At 34.5% G+C, this 14,862-nt stretch overlaps 1 protein-coding gene across 12 annotated transcripts in view; it reads right to left on the bottom strand.

The window, feature by feature from the left end:
* Positions 1–14,862, bottom strand: part of SLC17A1 (solute carrier family 17 member 1) — a 69,780-nt gene that overhangs the window by 20,026 nt on the left and 34,892 nt on the right. For all 12 annotated transcript variants that reach the window (XR_009009535.1, XR_451349.2, XM_007186286.2 and 9 more), the window contains one exon: positions 7,275–7,365. Coding sequence is in view for 10 of the 12 variants with exons in the window: in XM_007186286.2 (XP_007186348.2) it covers positions 7,275–7,365 (91 nt within the window). In the remaining 2 variants the exon portion in view is untranslated. The remainder of the gene's footprint in view (positions 1–7,274; positions 7,366–14,862) is intronic.

Below are 14,862 nucleotides of genomic sequence, written 5' to 3'. Positions count from 1 at the left end.
AACTCCTATTTTACTTTAGTATCTTTATTGTTTCCTTTCTTCATTTACATTTTTTAATCACCTAGAATTAACTTGGGGGTAAATATGAGAACAGAGTGTAATTGTATTTTTCAGGTGGGCTTGCCACTATGTTTTTAAAAAAATCAATCCATTCCTTCTGTTTTGAAATGAAACTATTATATAGAATGTATTCTTTTCAGAACTTGACCATTATTAAATCATCATCAATTTCATTTAAAATATAATTAAGAGTAGACACTGAAAATAATAAAACAATGTTTCCTGACAAACTAGACATTAAATATATTTAATTATAGTGATTTCTATAATCAAACATGCCAAATTTGACAAATTTGACAGGTAGTAGGCAAACAGAAAGTGGAGGAAAAAACCAAGATGTGCTTAGAAATTTAATGATAAATAATAAAGCTTGTGGTAATTTTAAGTTAATAGAATCTATTGCAATTTGGAATTGAAATCCAACCTAGAAACTTTTTAAAAATTAATTTTTATTGGAGCATAGTTGCTTTACAATGTTGTGTTAGTTTCTGCTGTACAGCGAAGTGAATCATATATCCACTCTTTTTTAGATTTCCTTCCCATTTAGGTCACCACAGAGCATTGAGTAGAGTTCCCTGTGCTATACAGTAGGTTCTCATTAGTTATCTATTTTATATATAGTAGTGTATATATGTTAATCCCAATAGCCCAATTCATCCCATACCCCCTTCCCTCCTTGGTAACCATAAGTTTGTCTTCTACATCTGTAGATCTATTTCTCCTTTGCAAATAAGTTCATCTCTGCCATTTTTCTAGATTCCACATATAAGCGATATTATACATTTCCAACCTAGAAACTTGATGTGACTCTCCCGTCTAATATTTTCACTGATGTTGCTCAATAGGTGTGCAGCAACTTTTTGGACTTTGTACAATTTGGACTTCATATGGACTTTGTACAATTTTCAAAATACCCATAGGTATTTTGCAATATTGGTTGATACTGTGCTTAGATTTTTCCACAGTATGCTACCTAACTTTAATTTTTTTTCCCCCAGGAAGACAGTTGGCATTCTCTGTACATGTTATATTTTTCCTCTACACTTACATTGTATATATCCGTAATTAAGTTTTCTTGACAATTGTGTTTGCTAACATTTTCAGAATGCTAAACAATAGGATCACAAACACACTTTTATTTTTCCTGATTTAAAAGTATATGAGACTAAAAATACTTATAGCTGTTATGCATTGAACACATAAACATCTGATACTTGCATACATGATCTGATTTGGTAATTACCTTAACCCCATGAGGTTTCTATGTCATCTTAGCCATTTACAGCTGGAGACACTGAGACTTCGATTAAGAAATGTTTCCAGGACACATATCTTATAAGTAGGTGAGCTAAGACTTGAACAAGATAGTTTTGCTGGGGAAATATACACTGTAAACTACTAAGTAGCTGATTCTCATTGTCTCTAGTATTTTTGCTTAAAGAAAAACTTTTTTCCTGATAATATAATAATATCATCTTTTGTTGGTTAATGTTTACTTCATTGTTTATGCTGTCCTTACAACTTTCAATGTTTCTATGTCTTTATTTTAGTATGTATTTTATATATAAATAGCATATGAATGGCTTTTGTTTTTAGTCTTACAAAATGTGTCCTTTAATTGCAGAGTTTAGTCCATCTATATTTATTGCGATCTTTGGTACATTTGTATTTATTTCTACCATCTGTCTTTGTGCTTTCAATTTGTTCTATCTTCTACCTATAGCCCTACCCCCAACCCCCACACCATTTCTTATCTTCTTTCACATTGAGGGGCTTTTGCTTCCTTTTTAAAAAATTTTTTTATTCCATGTTTTCCCCTCTCTCCTGGTTTGAAAGCTCCACACTCTATGTCTTGGAATTTTAATACACATAGCCCCAAAATTTAATACTAATCTTTATGTATTAAAAAATAAGAGGGTCCAGGAGGAGGGGAAACAGGGAGTTCTTGTTCAGTGGGTATAGAGCTTCAATCATGCAAGATGACAAAGTTCTAAAGATCTATTATACAACGATGTGCATATAGTTAACAATACTAACTATACAATATTGTAATGTACACTCAAAATTTGTTAAGAGGGTAAATTTATGTTATGTGGTTTTTATTTTAACACACACACACATATACACACACTTACGCAATTTAAAAACGAAAGCTGGAGAATAATTCTGTAGTCTCTGAATAGTGATGTATCTTAATTTACCTACTTAGTTTGTTGGCTTTACATTGACAACTCCTGGTCTATACTGCTTTTTCTCTTGTTTCTTGCCCTATTTTATTAAAGAAAGTGCTTTTTATTTCATTTTCCAGTTACTTTGAAATTTATACACATTTTTCTGTATTTTAAAAATTATTACCCTAGAAATTACAACATGTATCCTTGGTGCACCAAACTCTATTAATACTTTTATCCTATGGCAAGAGAAAATGAAGTCTTTGGAATAATTTATTCCATTTATCCTCTCCTGATTAATTTACTATTGTTACTGTCTACTCTACTTCATTCATTCTATACACGTAGTTTTTTAAAAACTCCACAAGACACTTTTATTATTTTGTACAATAAAACAAATAAGTAAATAAGTGGATTTGCACACACCAGTTTTACTGTTCTTCATTCCTGTTTGTACCTCCAACTTTCTTATGCTTAAAAACATTCTTTAAATGCCCATTAATGAATTGAACTTCCTTGATTTTTGTTTGCTTGAAATATGTTATCTCCTTTAAAAAAACATTTTCACTGAGTTTACAAATTTAAGTTGGCAGTTATTTTCATTTAGTATACTGAAGATATCATTCTACTGTCTTCTGGGCTTCCTTTTTTGTGGATGAAGAGTCAGAGATTAGTTTAACTGTTGTTCATTTGAAGGCAACTTTCTTATTTCTCTTACTGATTGTATGACTTTCTTTTTGTCTTTACTTTTCTGTAAATTCTCTATGAGGTGTGCAACTGTGGATTTCTTTTGTTTATCCTACTTGTCATTAATGGACTTCTTAAAGATGTGAATTGCTATATTTCTGAAAAACTAGAAAACAATCATTTTCTCTTCAAATTTAACTTCTGCCCTATTCTGTTTTCTGGAACTCCAGTTAAGTATATGTTGGGCCTTCTCACTGAGTCCACATATTCTGTATTTTCTATAATTTTTTTCTTAATGTGATTCATTCTGGATAGATCCTCCTGACCAGTCTAGATAGAGTAGGTTATACTACAGTAACCAATACCCACCGTCCCCCACCCCCACCCCGCAATTCCTAGTGGCTTTTAATGGCAGAGATTTGGTTTTTGTTTAAACTAAATGTCCATAGCAAGTTGGCTAGAGGTTATGCTCCACATCTCTTCATTCCTGGATCCTGGTCAACGGAGTTGCAGTTGACATTCTGATTGTTGCCAGTTGCTGTGTCCGAGAGAGTGGCCTCTTAGTTCTCAATGCTTCTCTTCAGAATGAATGCATATCACTTTCTCTCATGTGTCACTGGCCAAAATAAGTTATATAAATATATCTAACTTCAAGGAAGTGGGGAAATGCCCAAGAAGAGAACCAAAAAAATTATTGTATCTGCAATAGTTACTTTCCAGCCTGCCCTCTGCTCCACAAACATTGGATTCACTCACCTTCCTCTATGCCAAACACACTAATCAAGGGAGACCACTCCAAAGACCCTCCAGTCCCTACCTTCGTCTGTTTCAGAGCCTGATTGAAGACCATTCAAACATTCATCAGGATGTGACTCTCAAAATGTCTGCCTAGCAGTGTGTCAGCATTACTAAGGACAAATGATTGCTGTTTGTTTTCCAATCCTCCTTTTCTGAAAGGAAGTATTTATTGCAGCTATTGGATTGCTATGCTACCATTGTATACAGCATGATGGAGCACGTAATTCCTGATACAGAGGGCCATTATGCATTATCCCCCAGTAAAGGGTGTTACATTCTGCACTTTGAACTTGATGCCATAACTAGGTGGGACTTTGGATGTCTGTTGACTCGCTAATGGAAGGAGTAAAATTGTTGTGCATGTAGGCTTATACATTTTTTCAGGCTTTTAAATTGAATTAAAAGAATTGGTCCAAATTACTTACTCTCCCATTAATGGAGGCAGCAGCCTCACTAATTCTCTTATTAGCTGTACTTAATCTGAATTTTTAATTTTTATATTTTTAATTGCCAGAGGTTTGATTTAGTTCTTTGTCTAAACTTGTTTCTTTCTTTTTTTTTTTTAAAGGGAACGCTATTTATTTATTTATTTATTTTGTCTGTGTTGGGTCTTCGTTTCTGTGCAAGGGCTTTCTCTAGTTGCGGCGAGCGGGGGCCACTCTTCATCGCGGTGCGCGGGCCTCTCACCATCGCGGCCTCTCTTGCTGTGGAGCATAAGCTCCAGACGCGCAGGCTCAGTAGTTGTGGTTCACGGGCCTAGTTGCTCCGTGGCAGGTGGGATCTTCCCAGACCAGGGCTCGAACCTGTGTCCCCTGCATTGGCAGGCAGATTCTCAACCACTGCCCCACCAGGGAAGCCCTAAACTTATGTTTGTTAAGTTTATATTTATATCTTTTTTCTTATTTATATTTTATTTATATTTTCAATCCTCTCTTTTACTTCTTTAAATATATACATATATGTCCAATATCTCTGAGGATCTGATTCGGTGGTTTTTATTCATCTCTCACATAACACATTATTTCCTCAAGCATTTTATAATTTTTGATTGATTGTGAAACCATATTCATCAAAACTTTATGCATATAGCACAGGGAGACCAGCTCGGTGCTTTGTGACCACCTAGAGGGGTGGGATAGGGAGGGTGGGAGGGAGGAAGACGCAAGAGGGAAGAGATATGGGAACATATGTATATGTATAACTGATTCACTTTGTTATAAAGCAGAAACTAACACACCATTGTAAAGCAATTATACTCCAATAAAGATGTTTAAAAAAAAACTTTATGCATAAGGAAATTCTGGAGTATGAATTTAGAGTTTCTCCAGAAAAAAAAATTTATTTACTTTTACTAGGCATCTGTGGACTACTAGAAATTCAATTCTTGGCTTATGGCATTTGGACACGATAGAATTTGAATTAGGGCCTCAAACCATTGTGAAGATTGGTTTATTGTTTCAAACGTTCAGAAGAGTCTTTATTCAGTTTTCCTCTCCCTTTGTAGCTGAGGCTGAAATAGATAAGTTTCCTCACTGGGCAGAGACAACTTCGGACGGTTCTGGAGCCATGTTTCCTGCCAACTTTGGGGGAAGTCAGCTCAGCAGGTCTGAACGAGTTCATTGGAAGAACAGGCTGAGTGGGCTCCGTGCTCAGGGGGAGAAAACGCACCCTGGTCTCCTGGAGTTCTTTTTCAGTAAGGCTACCTCTCTGATCAGGGAGCTTCCATGGTTATAGTGATGTTCCTAGCCCTTCTGATACCATAAGTCCTAGCACATGATGGTGGGGGGGCTCCTCTCTATGGGAAATTTGGCCATGGTGAGTACAAATTGTCTCTCCTTGGCCAAAGTTGTGGGACAAGGAGCAATTGGAGTATTTGCCTGAACACTGCTACCTCTCAGCTTGGAGATTTTCCTCCAAAACTTTCCTCCAAGTTTATATATGAGCTACATTGTAGTAGTGGTGTGAGGCTGTAGTCCTTAGTGGTTACAGGTATATATCAGCATTTTCATTCTGACTCTTCTTTTATGAGTGGTTTTGGGATATTATCTCTTATGCTCTGTTTGTCCATTATAACTGGGTGTCCATTATAACACCCAGGATGGGCAATTTCTCCAAGGCAGCCAGTGGCTTTGATGGTCATTTACCTCTCTGGAATCAAGCTCTTCCTTCATGTTCAATCTCTGAAATTTTCCCTTACTTTTTTTTTTTTCCCTCAAGATCAGGCATGCATTTAACATGATTGTTAAAATTTGATAAGGCATTTAAAATTTTTTGAATATATATTATTAGATTCTGGGACCACAGAATTCATCAGAATGTGTTGGCAAAGATTGTACAGCCATTTGTATATAGTGTGTTGGAGAAGGCATGTTCAGGTGTATCAGAACAGAGTCATCTTACTGGACTGAATGTCAATATTATGAAATAGTATGAGTGTGTTTCATGTTTGGTAATTGCAATCATTGTTGCTTTTGTTGTGGTCATCCATGTACAATGCTTGGTGTCAGTCTATTTATCTCTTGTAAAAATAAAATACAGTGTGTGTGTGTGTGTGTGTGTGTGTGTGTGAGAAAAAAAAAAGAACAGAATCATCATAACAGATCAATAAATCCTGGTCAAAGATGAACTAATCTAACAAATAATAAAGAAACTTAGTATTAATGGTTAGCGGGTAAATTATCTGTGGCTTAAGAAGAAAAGTCAGAGTAAATGTGATGGTTGAGGAACGTGCACATGTTTCCAGTTATCACCTGGGTGACGACAGTGGTTTTGCCTCCACTAGGTAACCAGCTTTGAGAACTGGGGTTTCTTTACATAATACTATCAATTTATACAATATTCCTTTAGAATCATCCACGTATTGATCATTTCTGTTGCCTCTTTGCCTTTTTGTATCTCCAATCTACCATCTGGGATAATTTTATTTCTCCCTAAAAAACTAACTTTAGCTTTTTTTCTCAGTGCTAGCCTACTTTTGATGAATTCTCTGTTTCTGTTTGAAAATGGATGAATTTAAACTTCTTTTTTTATGATGGATTTTTTTGATGGATTGTAGAATTCTAGACTAGCAGTTATTTTCCTTCAGCACAAGATAAGGCATTTTAAGTATTTTTAAGAGGAGAATTTCAGGTAACCTCATCCATATAAACAGAAGCCAGCCTTCACAGAATTGTTTCTTTTGGTCATTTTAAAATTGTATTTGTTCCTGATTTTTCATTCCTTTCCTGACAAAACTATACCTTCTTACTTATATTACCATTCACCCAGTCAACTACCTGTTTTGATAAAGGCACACATTAATTGTTAAAAATCACAGAGGTCCACTTCTGTTTCAATAACCAATGATTAAAGAGTTACCAGCACAACTAATTGACATATAGCAAGAAAGAACTTGTATTATCTGTAAGTTTGGAGGGAATGCCAAGTTTAATATGACACAAAAACTCATAACTCACCTCTTGCTGATGTCTCCTCTGCAACTTTTTGTATGCATTACACTTTCTTTGTCTGCACAGTTAATATGAGAAAAATAACTACCCGTGTCTGGGTGTTCTTTACCTGACTAAGGATCACTCCAGTCACAGTGGAAGCAACCAGTCCTCCTGTTAGTCCAATTACATTTGTAAATCCTTTAAGAAATCCATAATATCTATACAAAAATGAATGATAATACACAGATGTAAAGTAATACAAGTGCTGCAGGAGAAACCTAATGAAATGAGACTTAAGAGAGATAACTGTTGACTTCCTAAATTTCCCATTTCCACTATTCAAATTCCATTACAATGTCTGAAAAAGTATATGGATATAAGTAACTTTCTGGTTGCACTGCAGAGCCAGAAAGGTTGGCTTTAGCAGTAAAGAATATTAATATATTGAGAAAATGAGGCCATATTAGAGTGAAAGCCAGCAGAGTTAGGAAATCTATAAAAGTAGTTGAGAAATTCCAAAGGTGATGTGTGTTGGTAATAGGAACAGGTTTGGGATTAATACAAAATTGAAGGGCTCTGTTCACCTAACTTATTCTCACAGTACCAGAACTACTGGCCCCAATGATTGCTCCCATTATTCAGGCAAGGAAACCAGAAACTTGTTTACAAGCAACTGTGATTGGCTATTCCTGAGCGCCAAAACCAACTTCAGCAGAGAGTGAGCTACAAAAGCAGGGAAGCAAAAAAAAAAAAAAAAAAAAAAAAAAAAAAAAGCAGGGAAGCCACAGAGAATAATAGATAAAGTAGGGATCAAATCCATCAGCCATAAAGAACAAGCAAGTGCCTCTTGCAGAACAGAATCCGTGTCTAATCAAGAAATTAGTTCACTCCAGGACAGGGAGTCTGTGCCTTTCCTGCCCAACAGATTTCACCATTAAATGTTCTCTGTTTTCAATTCTTCCCTTTTATGAGAGTGAGGGCTTTTTGTTTGTTTTGTTCTGTCTCTTATTTTATTTCCTTGGGTCTATTCCATTCTTACTCTGCCTTTACCTGTTGAATACGGGAGTGAGTGTATAGTTTATTAGTTTATGGGTCCTGGGTCAGAGAAGCATCTGGACCTAGAGTCCCTGGATTGTGGAGCTGTATGCAGTCACATGGTGGAAATTTGAGTTGTCTCTTTTTGGCGGGAGCTGGAAAGTGTCTTTTAATGTGTGAAGAAGAACATTTATGGTTATGAGCAGCCACAGGTGCAGATTGGGGCAGAAACCATCACTTGTCTCCAGTATTCATTGTTTCCTTTTTCATTTTAGCAATAGAACCCCTGGGTTTTCAGTGGTAATAGGGCCCCTTATGCCTTTGGGAGCCCTTGTTACTTTTGCCTTCATAATCACCTTCCACCATAAAAGATACTTACAATTTTATTTTATGACTCTGTCTATGTGTTGTGGAACTTCTCAATTTCATCTAAATTGTCAGATTTATTGGTATGAACTTGTTTATAATATTCTGTTATTTTCTTTATTATGTGCTAAGAGTTATTACAATGCACCCTTTTTCATCACTTATATTGACAATTTTTCCCTTTTTCTTGATCAATCTTTATTTCACTAATTTTATTAATTTTCAAAGAAGCAACTTTTGATATGGTTGGCTTTATATATCATTTTTTTGTCCTACTCTTCATAATTTCTTTCCTTCTACTTTCTTTGGGTTTAATTTGCTGCTTTTTTTCCCTACCTATAATACCTGAGATACAAACATGATTATTGATATTAAGACTTAATTGTCTTTCAGTATATATGTTTAAAGCTATACATTTCTCTGGGCATGATTTTAAATGCATCCCACATGCTTTGATATGTCATATTTCATTGTAATTTAAAATATTTTCTAATTTCAAATGCAATTTCTTCTTTGACCTAAACATTAGTTTCAAAGCAATGGGAGTTACCTATCTTTTGCTTTTGATAGCAACCTTAATTTCACAGTGATTAAAGAATGTATTCTGAATGGTTTTAGTCATTTAAATGAATTGCAGCTTGCTTTATGATCCAGCATATTGTTAATTTCAGAAAAAATGTCCCATGGGCAACTGAATGTGAATTCTCTCCTTATTGAGTGCAGTGTTCTACATATGTCAATTAGGTCAACTCTGTTCATTGTTGATGTTGTTGTTTAATTATCCATATCCTTACTTTTTGCCTACCTCTTTTTTGGTATAAGCTATTGAAAGAAGTGTGTGAAAGTCTCTTCTTTCATTGTAAATTTGTCTAGTTCTTTGAGTTTGCTCAATTCATGATGAGTATAAATTAAAGCTGTATGATTGGGTTCCAAAAGAAGTAGAATTCTGATATTTTTCTCTTTACCATTATGAAATATCACTATTTCTAGTAATGTTTCATGAATTAAAGTCTATTTTATTTGATATTAACATAGTTATTCCAGGTTTCTTGGGGTTAATATTTGTTTGGCATATCTTTACCCATCCTTTTATTTCATCCTTTCTGTATCCTCATGTTTAATTTGTCTTTTATTTGCAGCATAGAGCTGCATTTCCTTTTTTATTGAGCTTGACAATCTTGATACTTACTTGGAGTATTTCATCCATATTAATTTAATATAATTACTGATATATTTGTGATTATCTGCTCACTATTTATTTTCTATTTGACCTACCCTTTCTCATTGCACTTTTTTTCTTTCAGATTAATCCATTTTCATTTCATTTTTCCTTCTATGACATTATTTCACTATTCTTTTCAGCACTGAAGATATAACATGCACTTTACTTAAGTTTATTATGAATTATACTTTTACTATTTTCATTATAATGCCAGAATATGAGAACATTTTTAGTTCTTTGCTTTAGTTCATCCTGTATTTTCATTCTTTAGTGTATTTTATTTCTATATACATTTCAACCCATAAGATACTCTCTGTTGTTTTAAAGATCAATGGTCTCCTAATTATACACATATTTACCCCCCTATTGCTCCTCAGTGCATCTTGCATTTTCAGGTTTCATCAGGCATAATTTCTTTCTGACTGAAAAATTCCTTTTAATATTTCTTTTAGTGAAAATCTGCTGATGAAAATTTCTGTTTGCCTGTCTGAAAACATTTTTATTTTGCTTTGATTTTTGAAGAATATTTTCACTAGGCATAAAATTCTAGGTTGGCATTTATTTTTCAGCATTTTATAGAACTCATTTCATTATCTTCTGGCTTTCATAGTTTCTGTTGAAAAGTCAGATGTCAGGCTTATTCTTGCTACTTGAAAGTAGCATGTCTTTTCTCTGTAGTTCCTTTTAAGATTTTTCTCTTTATCTTTGACTTTCAGCATTCTTACTATATATATAATATATATATATATATAAATTTACATTGTATCATGATTTAAATTTGCAGAGCTTTGTGCATGTGTGGCTTATGGTCTTTTATTACTTTTGAGCTATTTGGGGCTGTTTTCTGTTAAAATACTGCTTATGTCACATTTTATCTGTTTTTTCCTTTTGAGACTTAAGTACAGATTTGTTAGCCTTTTCACTTAATTCCGCATTTCTGCTAATTTCTTTATTTTCTATTTTTTTCTCTGTATGTTTCAATTTGGATTTTGTTAATGATGTTTTCCAGTTTACCAATCTATCTTCTCTTGTGGCTATTTGTTATTAAACCTATCTATGAAGATCTTAATTTCAGACAATTTATTTTCAGTTCTAGAATTTCCATTCGATTGTTTTTATAGATTCCAGTGCTGGTCAATTGTTTATCTTTCTGTCTATTTTCTTCAGCTTTCTCCCTGGTTTCTTGGGTATATTATCATAGATATTTTGAAGTTCATTTTGCCTGATAACTTTATTTATTTATTATTTATTTATTTATTTATTTATTTATTTTTAATAAAGATCTGAGAGATCTTTATTATTTATTTATTTTTGGCTTTATTTATTATTTATTTATTTTTGGCTGCATTGGGTCTTCATTGCTGCGTGCGGGCTTTCCTATTTGCAGTGAGCAGGGGGCTTCTCAATGTGGTGGCTTCTCTTGTTGCAGAGCATGGGTTCTAGGCTCACGGGCTTCAGTAGTTGTGGCATGCGGACTCAGTAGTTGTGGCACACAGGCTTAGTTGCTCCGCAGTGTGTGGGATCTCCCTGGACCAGGGATCAAACCTGTGTCCCCTGCATTGGAAGGCAGATTCTTAACCACTGCACCACCAGGGAAGCTCTTACCTGATAACTTTAATATCTGTATCATTTGTATGACTATATCTAATGGCATTTTATGGTTATTAATCAAATGGCCCTGTCCCTTGGCATGCCTAGTAATTTTTATTTAATGATGGACATTAAATAAAGAAGCTATAGACTTTAGAATATATTGTATTTTGCCAGAAAAGATTTACTCTTTTCTCTAATAGATAGATTTGGAGGGGAGGAAATTGAACACTCTAACCTAAATAGGGAATGAGATGAGATGAGGCTAGGCTTCAATTTTGATAAGACTCAGTTTACCTCTGGTACCCCCATTCCTTGAATATAGCCCTCCATGGTGTTAAATAGAGAGCTTGGTATACTCAGCTGGGTCCCTCCAGGCCCTGGTAGATCTTGTCTCCTTAGCACAGATGGTATGGGAAATTCTGCCATGTTTCTTATTGATTTTTAGCTTAGATTTTTTTTGCCCCTTACCCTATTAAACTTCAGAATTCAAAAAACATCTCAAGGAGAGAAACTGACTTTGTGTTTAAGTTCCCTTAATTTCCAATTTTGCCACTCTAGCCCTGTGCAACTGACAAATGCTTGGCTAATTTCTATGTCCAGAGCTGCAGGTTTGTACCAGGGCCAAAGCTGGATTATCAGCCTTTTGCCAATTTCCAGAATTGACAAATAGCCCCAAGGAAAAAATGGTGGGGATTGTCAGCTCACCTCTCAGAGGTGCTAGCCTCTGATGTCTTTGGTCCTACTGGCTTCTGCTGCTGTCTGATACCTTTTAGTGAATACTCATGGTATTTTATCTGGACTTTTCCAGTTTTTCCCAGCCAGAATGTCAGTCATACACAAGCTGCTCAATCCCATGAGGAGGTTTACCAGTTTTCTCAAATTTTGCTTTATGGTTGTAAAATGTTAGATGCATAGAAATATCTTCTAGTGGATTAAAATAATTATAAAATATCCTTCTTTATCTCTAGTAATGTATCTTGTCTTAAAGTCTACATTGTCTGATCTAGTTTCCTTTATTTTACTTTTAATCTACTACATTTTGATTTTGCTTTTATTTCAATCCAGATTAACTTAAAATTTGGAAGAATTAGTTCTTTTATATTTCATGTTTTTCTGACACATTTGACTTAAAATGATCATCATTCTATTTTTTTCCCTTCTATCCTATCTTCCTTTATAATTTCACTCGATTTCTTTTTCATTAATTTTTAAAAAAATATCATTCCTTTACACTTTTATTATCCCTCAGTAGTTACCTTAGAAGTTAAAACATGTATCCTCAACTTATTATGCTCTAATATAAATTAATATTTTAAAAATTCCCATTAATGAAAGCACCTTGGGACACTTGAATTCACTTATACCTTCTCATCTTATGGGCTATTTATTGTTATGCATTTTAATTTATATATTTTATACCCTATAGGGTATTATTGTTTTTGTTTTGTGAATTCAGTAATTACTGGATTTACGCTAATATTTTTCCTCTCCTTCTCTCTTCATTTGTTTCTATACCTCTATGTTTCATCTGTGATTATTCTACTTCTGCCTGAAGAATTCCCATTTAATAATTCTTTCACTGGAGGTCTGTTGCTGATGAATTCCCAGTTTGTCTGAAAAATGTTTTTCTATTACCTTAATTCTTGAAGGAAATGTTTGTTGGACAAAGACTTCTAGGTTAACAATGATTTTTTTTTTTTAAAACATGTTAGGAATTGGCTTCTAGAGTTCATAGTTTCTGTTGAGAAGGCAGTTGTCAGTATTACTATTGCTCCTTTGAAAGTAATGTGTCTTTTGTATACAGCTGTTTTTAAAAGAGCTCTCTCTTTTTTCACAGTTTTGCAATAACAAGTCTAGCTGTGGATTTCTTTGTATTTATCCTATTATTTATTCAGTAACTATAGCACCTTTAATGACTATGATCTCTTTTCAGATTCAGAAGTCTTTGGCATGCTGTGGTGGTTGGAAAGGATTTAACCTATTTTTACTGAAAGAGGTGCTTTCATTCCATAATTAGAGATATAAACAAAATCCCCAGTGTCAAGAGTCCTGAGTGCCACGACAATTACTCTGAAAATCATTACACATCCACAGTATGGAGCAGTTCACTAATCTGAGAGTAGCAAGGTGAGAGCTTTATATGCTCCATACCTCATGCCACCCAAATCCCAAACAGTAGGTATTTGATATGGGGAATGAAAACAACCTTGAGATTGTTTTAATGCAGGACAGTTTCCTGGACAGCTATTAGCTCTAAAATTGCTTATTCTTCAGCTGCAATAACCCATGGTAAAAGCATTTTGGAAGGGTAAATAGCTGCTGAAGTCGACTTTCAATTTAATTGATTTAATATTTTGGTGTAATAATGATTTAGTAGAACCTAAATAAGATTCAGATACCTGAACTATACTTCAGTCCCACATGGGGGGAAATTCAAGGGTGCATGACCCATCCATCAGTCAAAAATAATTAAAAGTAATTAAAAAAAGTTTTGGAGCCTCCCTTTAAGAATGTCAAGGGGATGACAGTGCCTGCTTAATGCATCACACAGCATCTTTAGAATCCTCTGTGCTTTTCTACTCATGCTACCCACCAAAGAGATGGTCACTACATTCCCAGGTCTTCTCTGTCTCACTCAATTTCATTTCCCAAACAATATTCTCACAGAACCACATCTGTGTCTCCTCTTCTTCCTTGACACCTTCATTATGCTCAAAAAATATAATCACTTGTCCTATTCCTCAGTTCTAGCAAAGGCCAAATTCTCCTAAAAGGACAGTTGAGTAATTTATCCTCTAAGGGGACTCTTTTTAATAGGCAAGGGAAGTATATGGTTAGGAATATTAGGAATAAATTTCATCCCCAACCATTAAAAAGTTTAAGCATTATAAATTAATATGTTTGTGACATAATGCACATATGCCTTAAATATTGAGGATGAATTAGCTTAAGAGACTAAGAATATTTCCAAATTGTCTATTAGTATATCTTCTCTGATGCTACAAAATTACCTGGCTAACATGGTATTTGGGCCCATTAGAATGATGCAACTCAGGTCAAGTTCTATGTTATCCAAGCCATTGCTGGCTGAGATAGTTCCCATCTTAGTGACCAGGTACTGGCAAATAACACTAGTGAGGCATTTACTACATCTAGACGGCTCCGAAGGCAGACATATCTAAGTATGAACCTTCCCTCTACTTATTACTAATCATGTGACTTTACATACATTCATTTCCCTGGTCTTTTGTTTCCTTACCCACACTATGTGGACAATATTATCTCACATTGGGGCATAACAGGCACATAAAAAATACTCAATAAATGGTAGCTATTTATAATTTCCTTTATCTATTTGTATATACATTCTTAATTTACCTGTTTTTCAGAGTGCATATGGCTCAAGTGGAATTGTGTATTCTATATCAAATAATCCTTTTATGTCTTTATATAATTCCAAGTAATCAGAATACCTGCAGGCATTTTTAAGGAGGGTCTC

The sequence above is a fragment of the Balaenoptera acutorostrata genome, chromosome 10 (genome assembly GCF_949987535.1).
Source record: "Balaenoptera acutorostrata chromosome 10, mBalAcu1.1, whole genome shotgun sequence".
Taxonomy (NCBI): Eukaryota; Metazoa; Chordata; class Mammalia; order Artiodactyla; family Balaenopteridae; genus Balaenoptera; species Balaenoptera acutorostrata.
The sequence above is the reverse complement of the archived record's forward strand: the minus strand, read 5'-3'. Positions and strand labels throughout refer to the sequence as shown.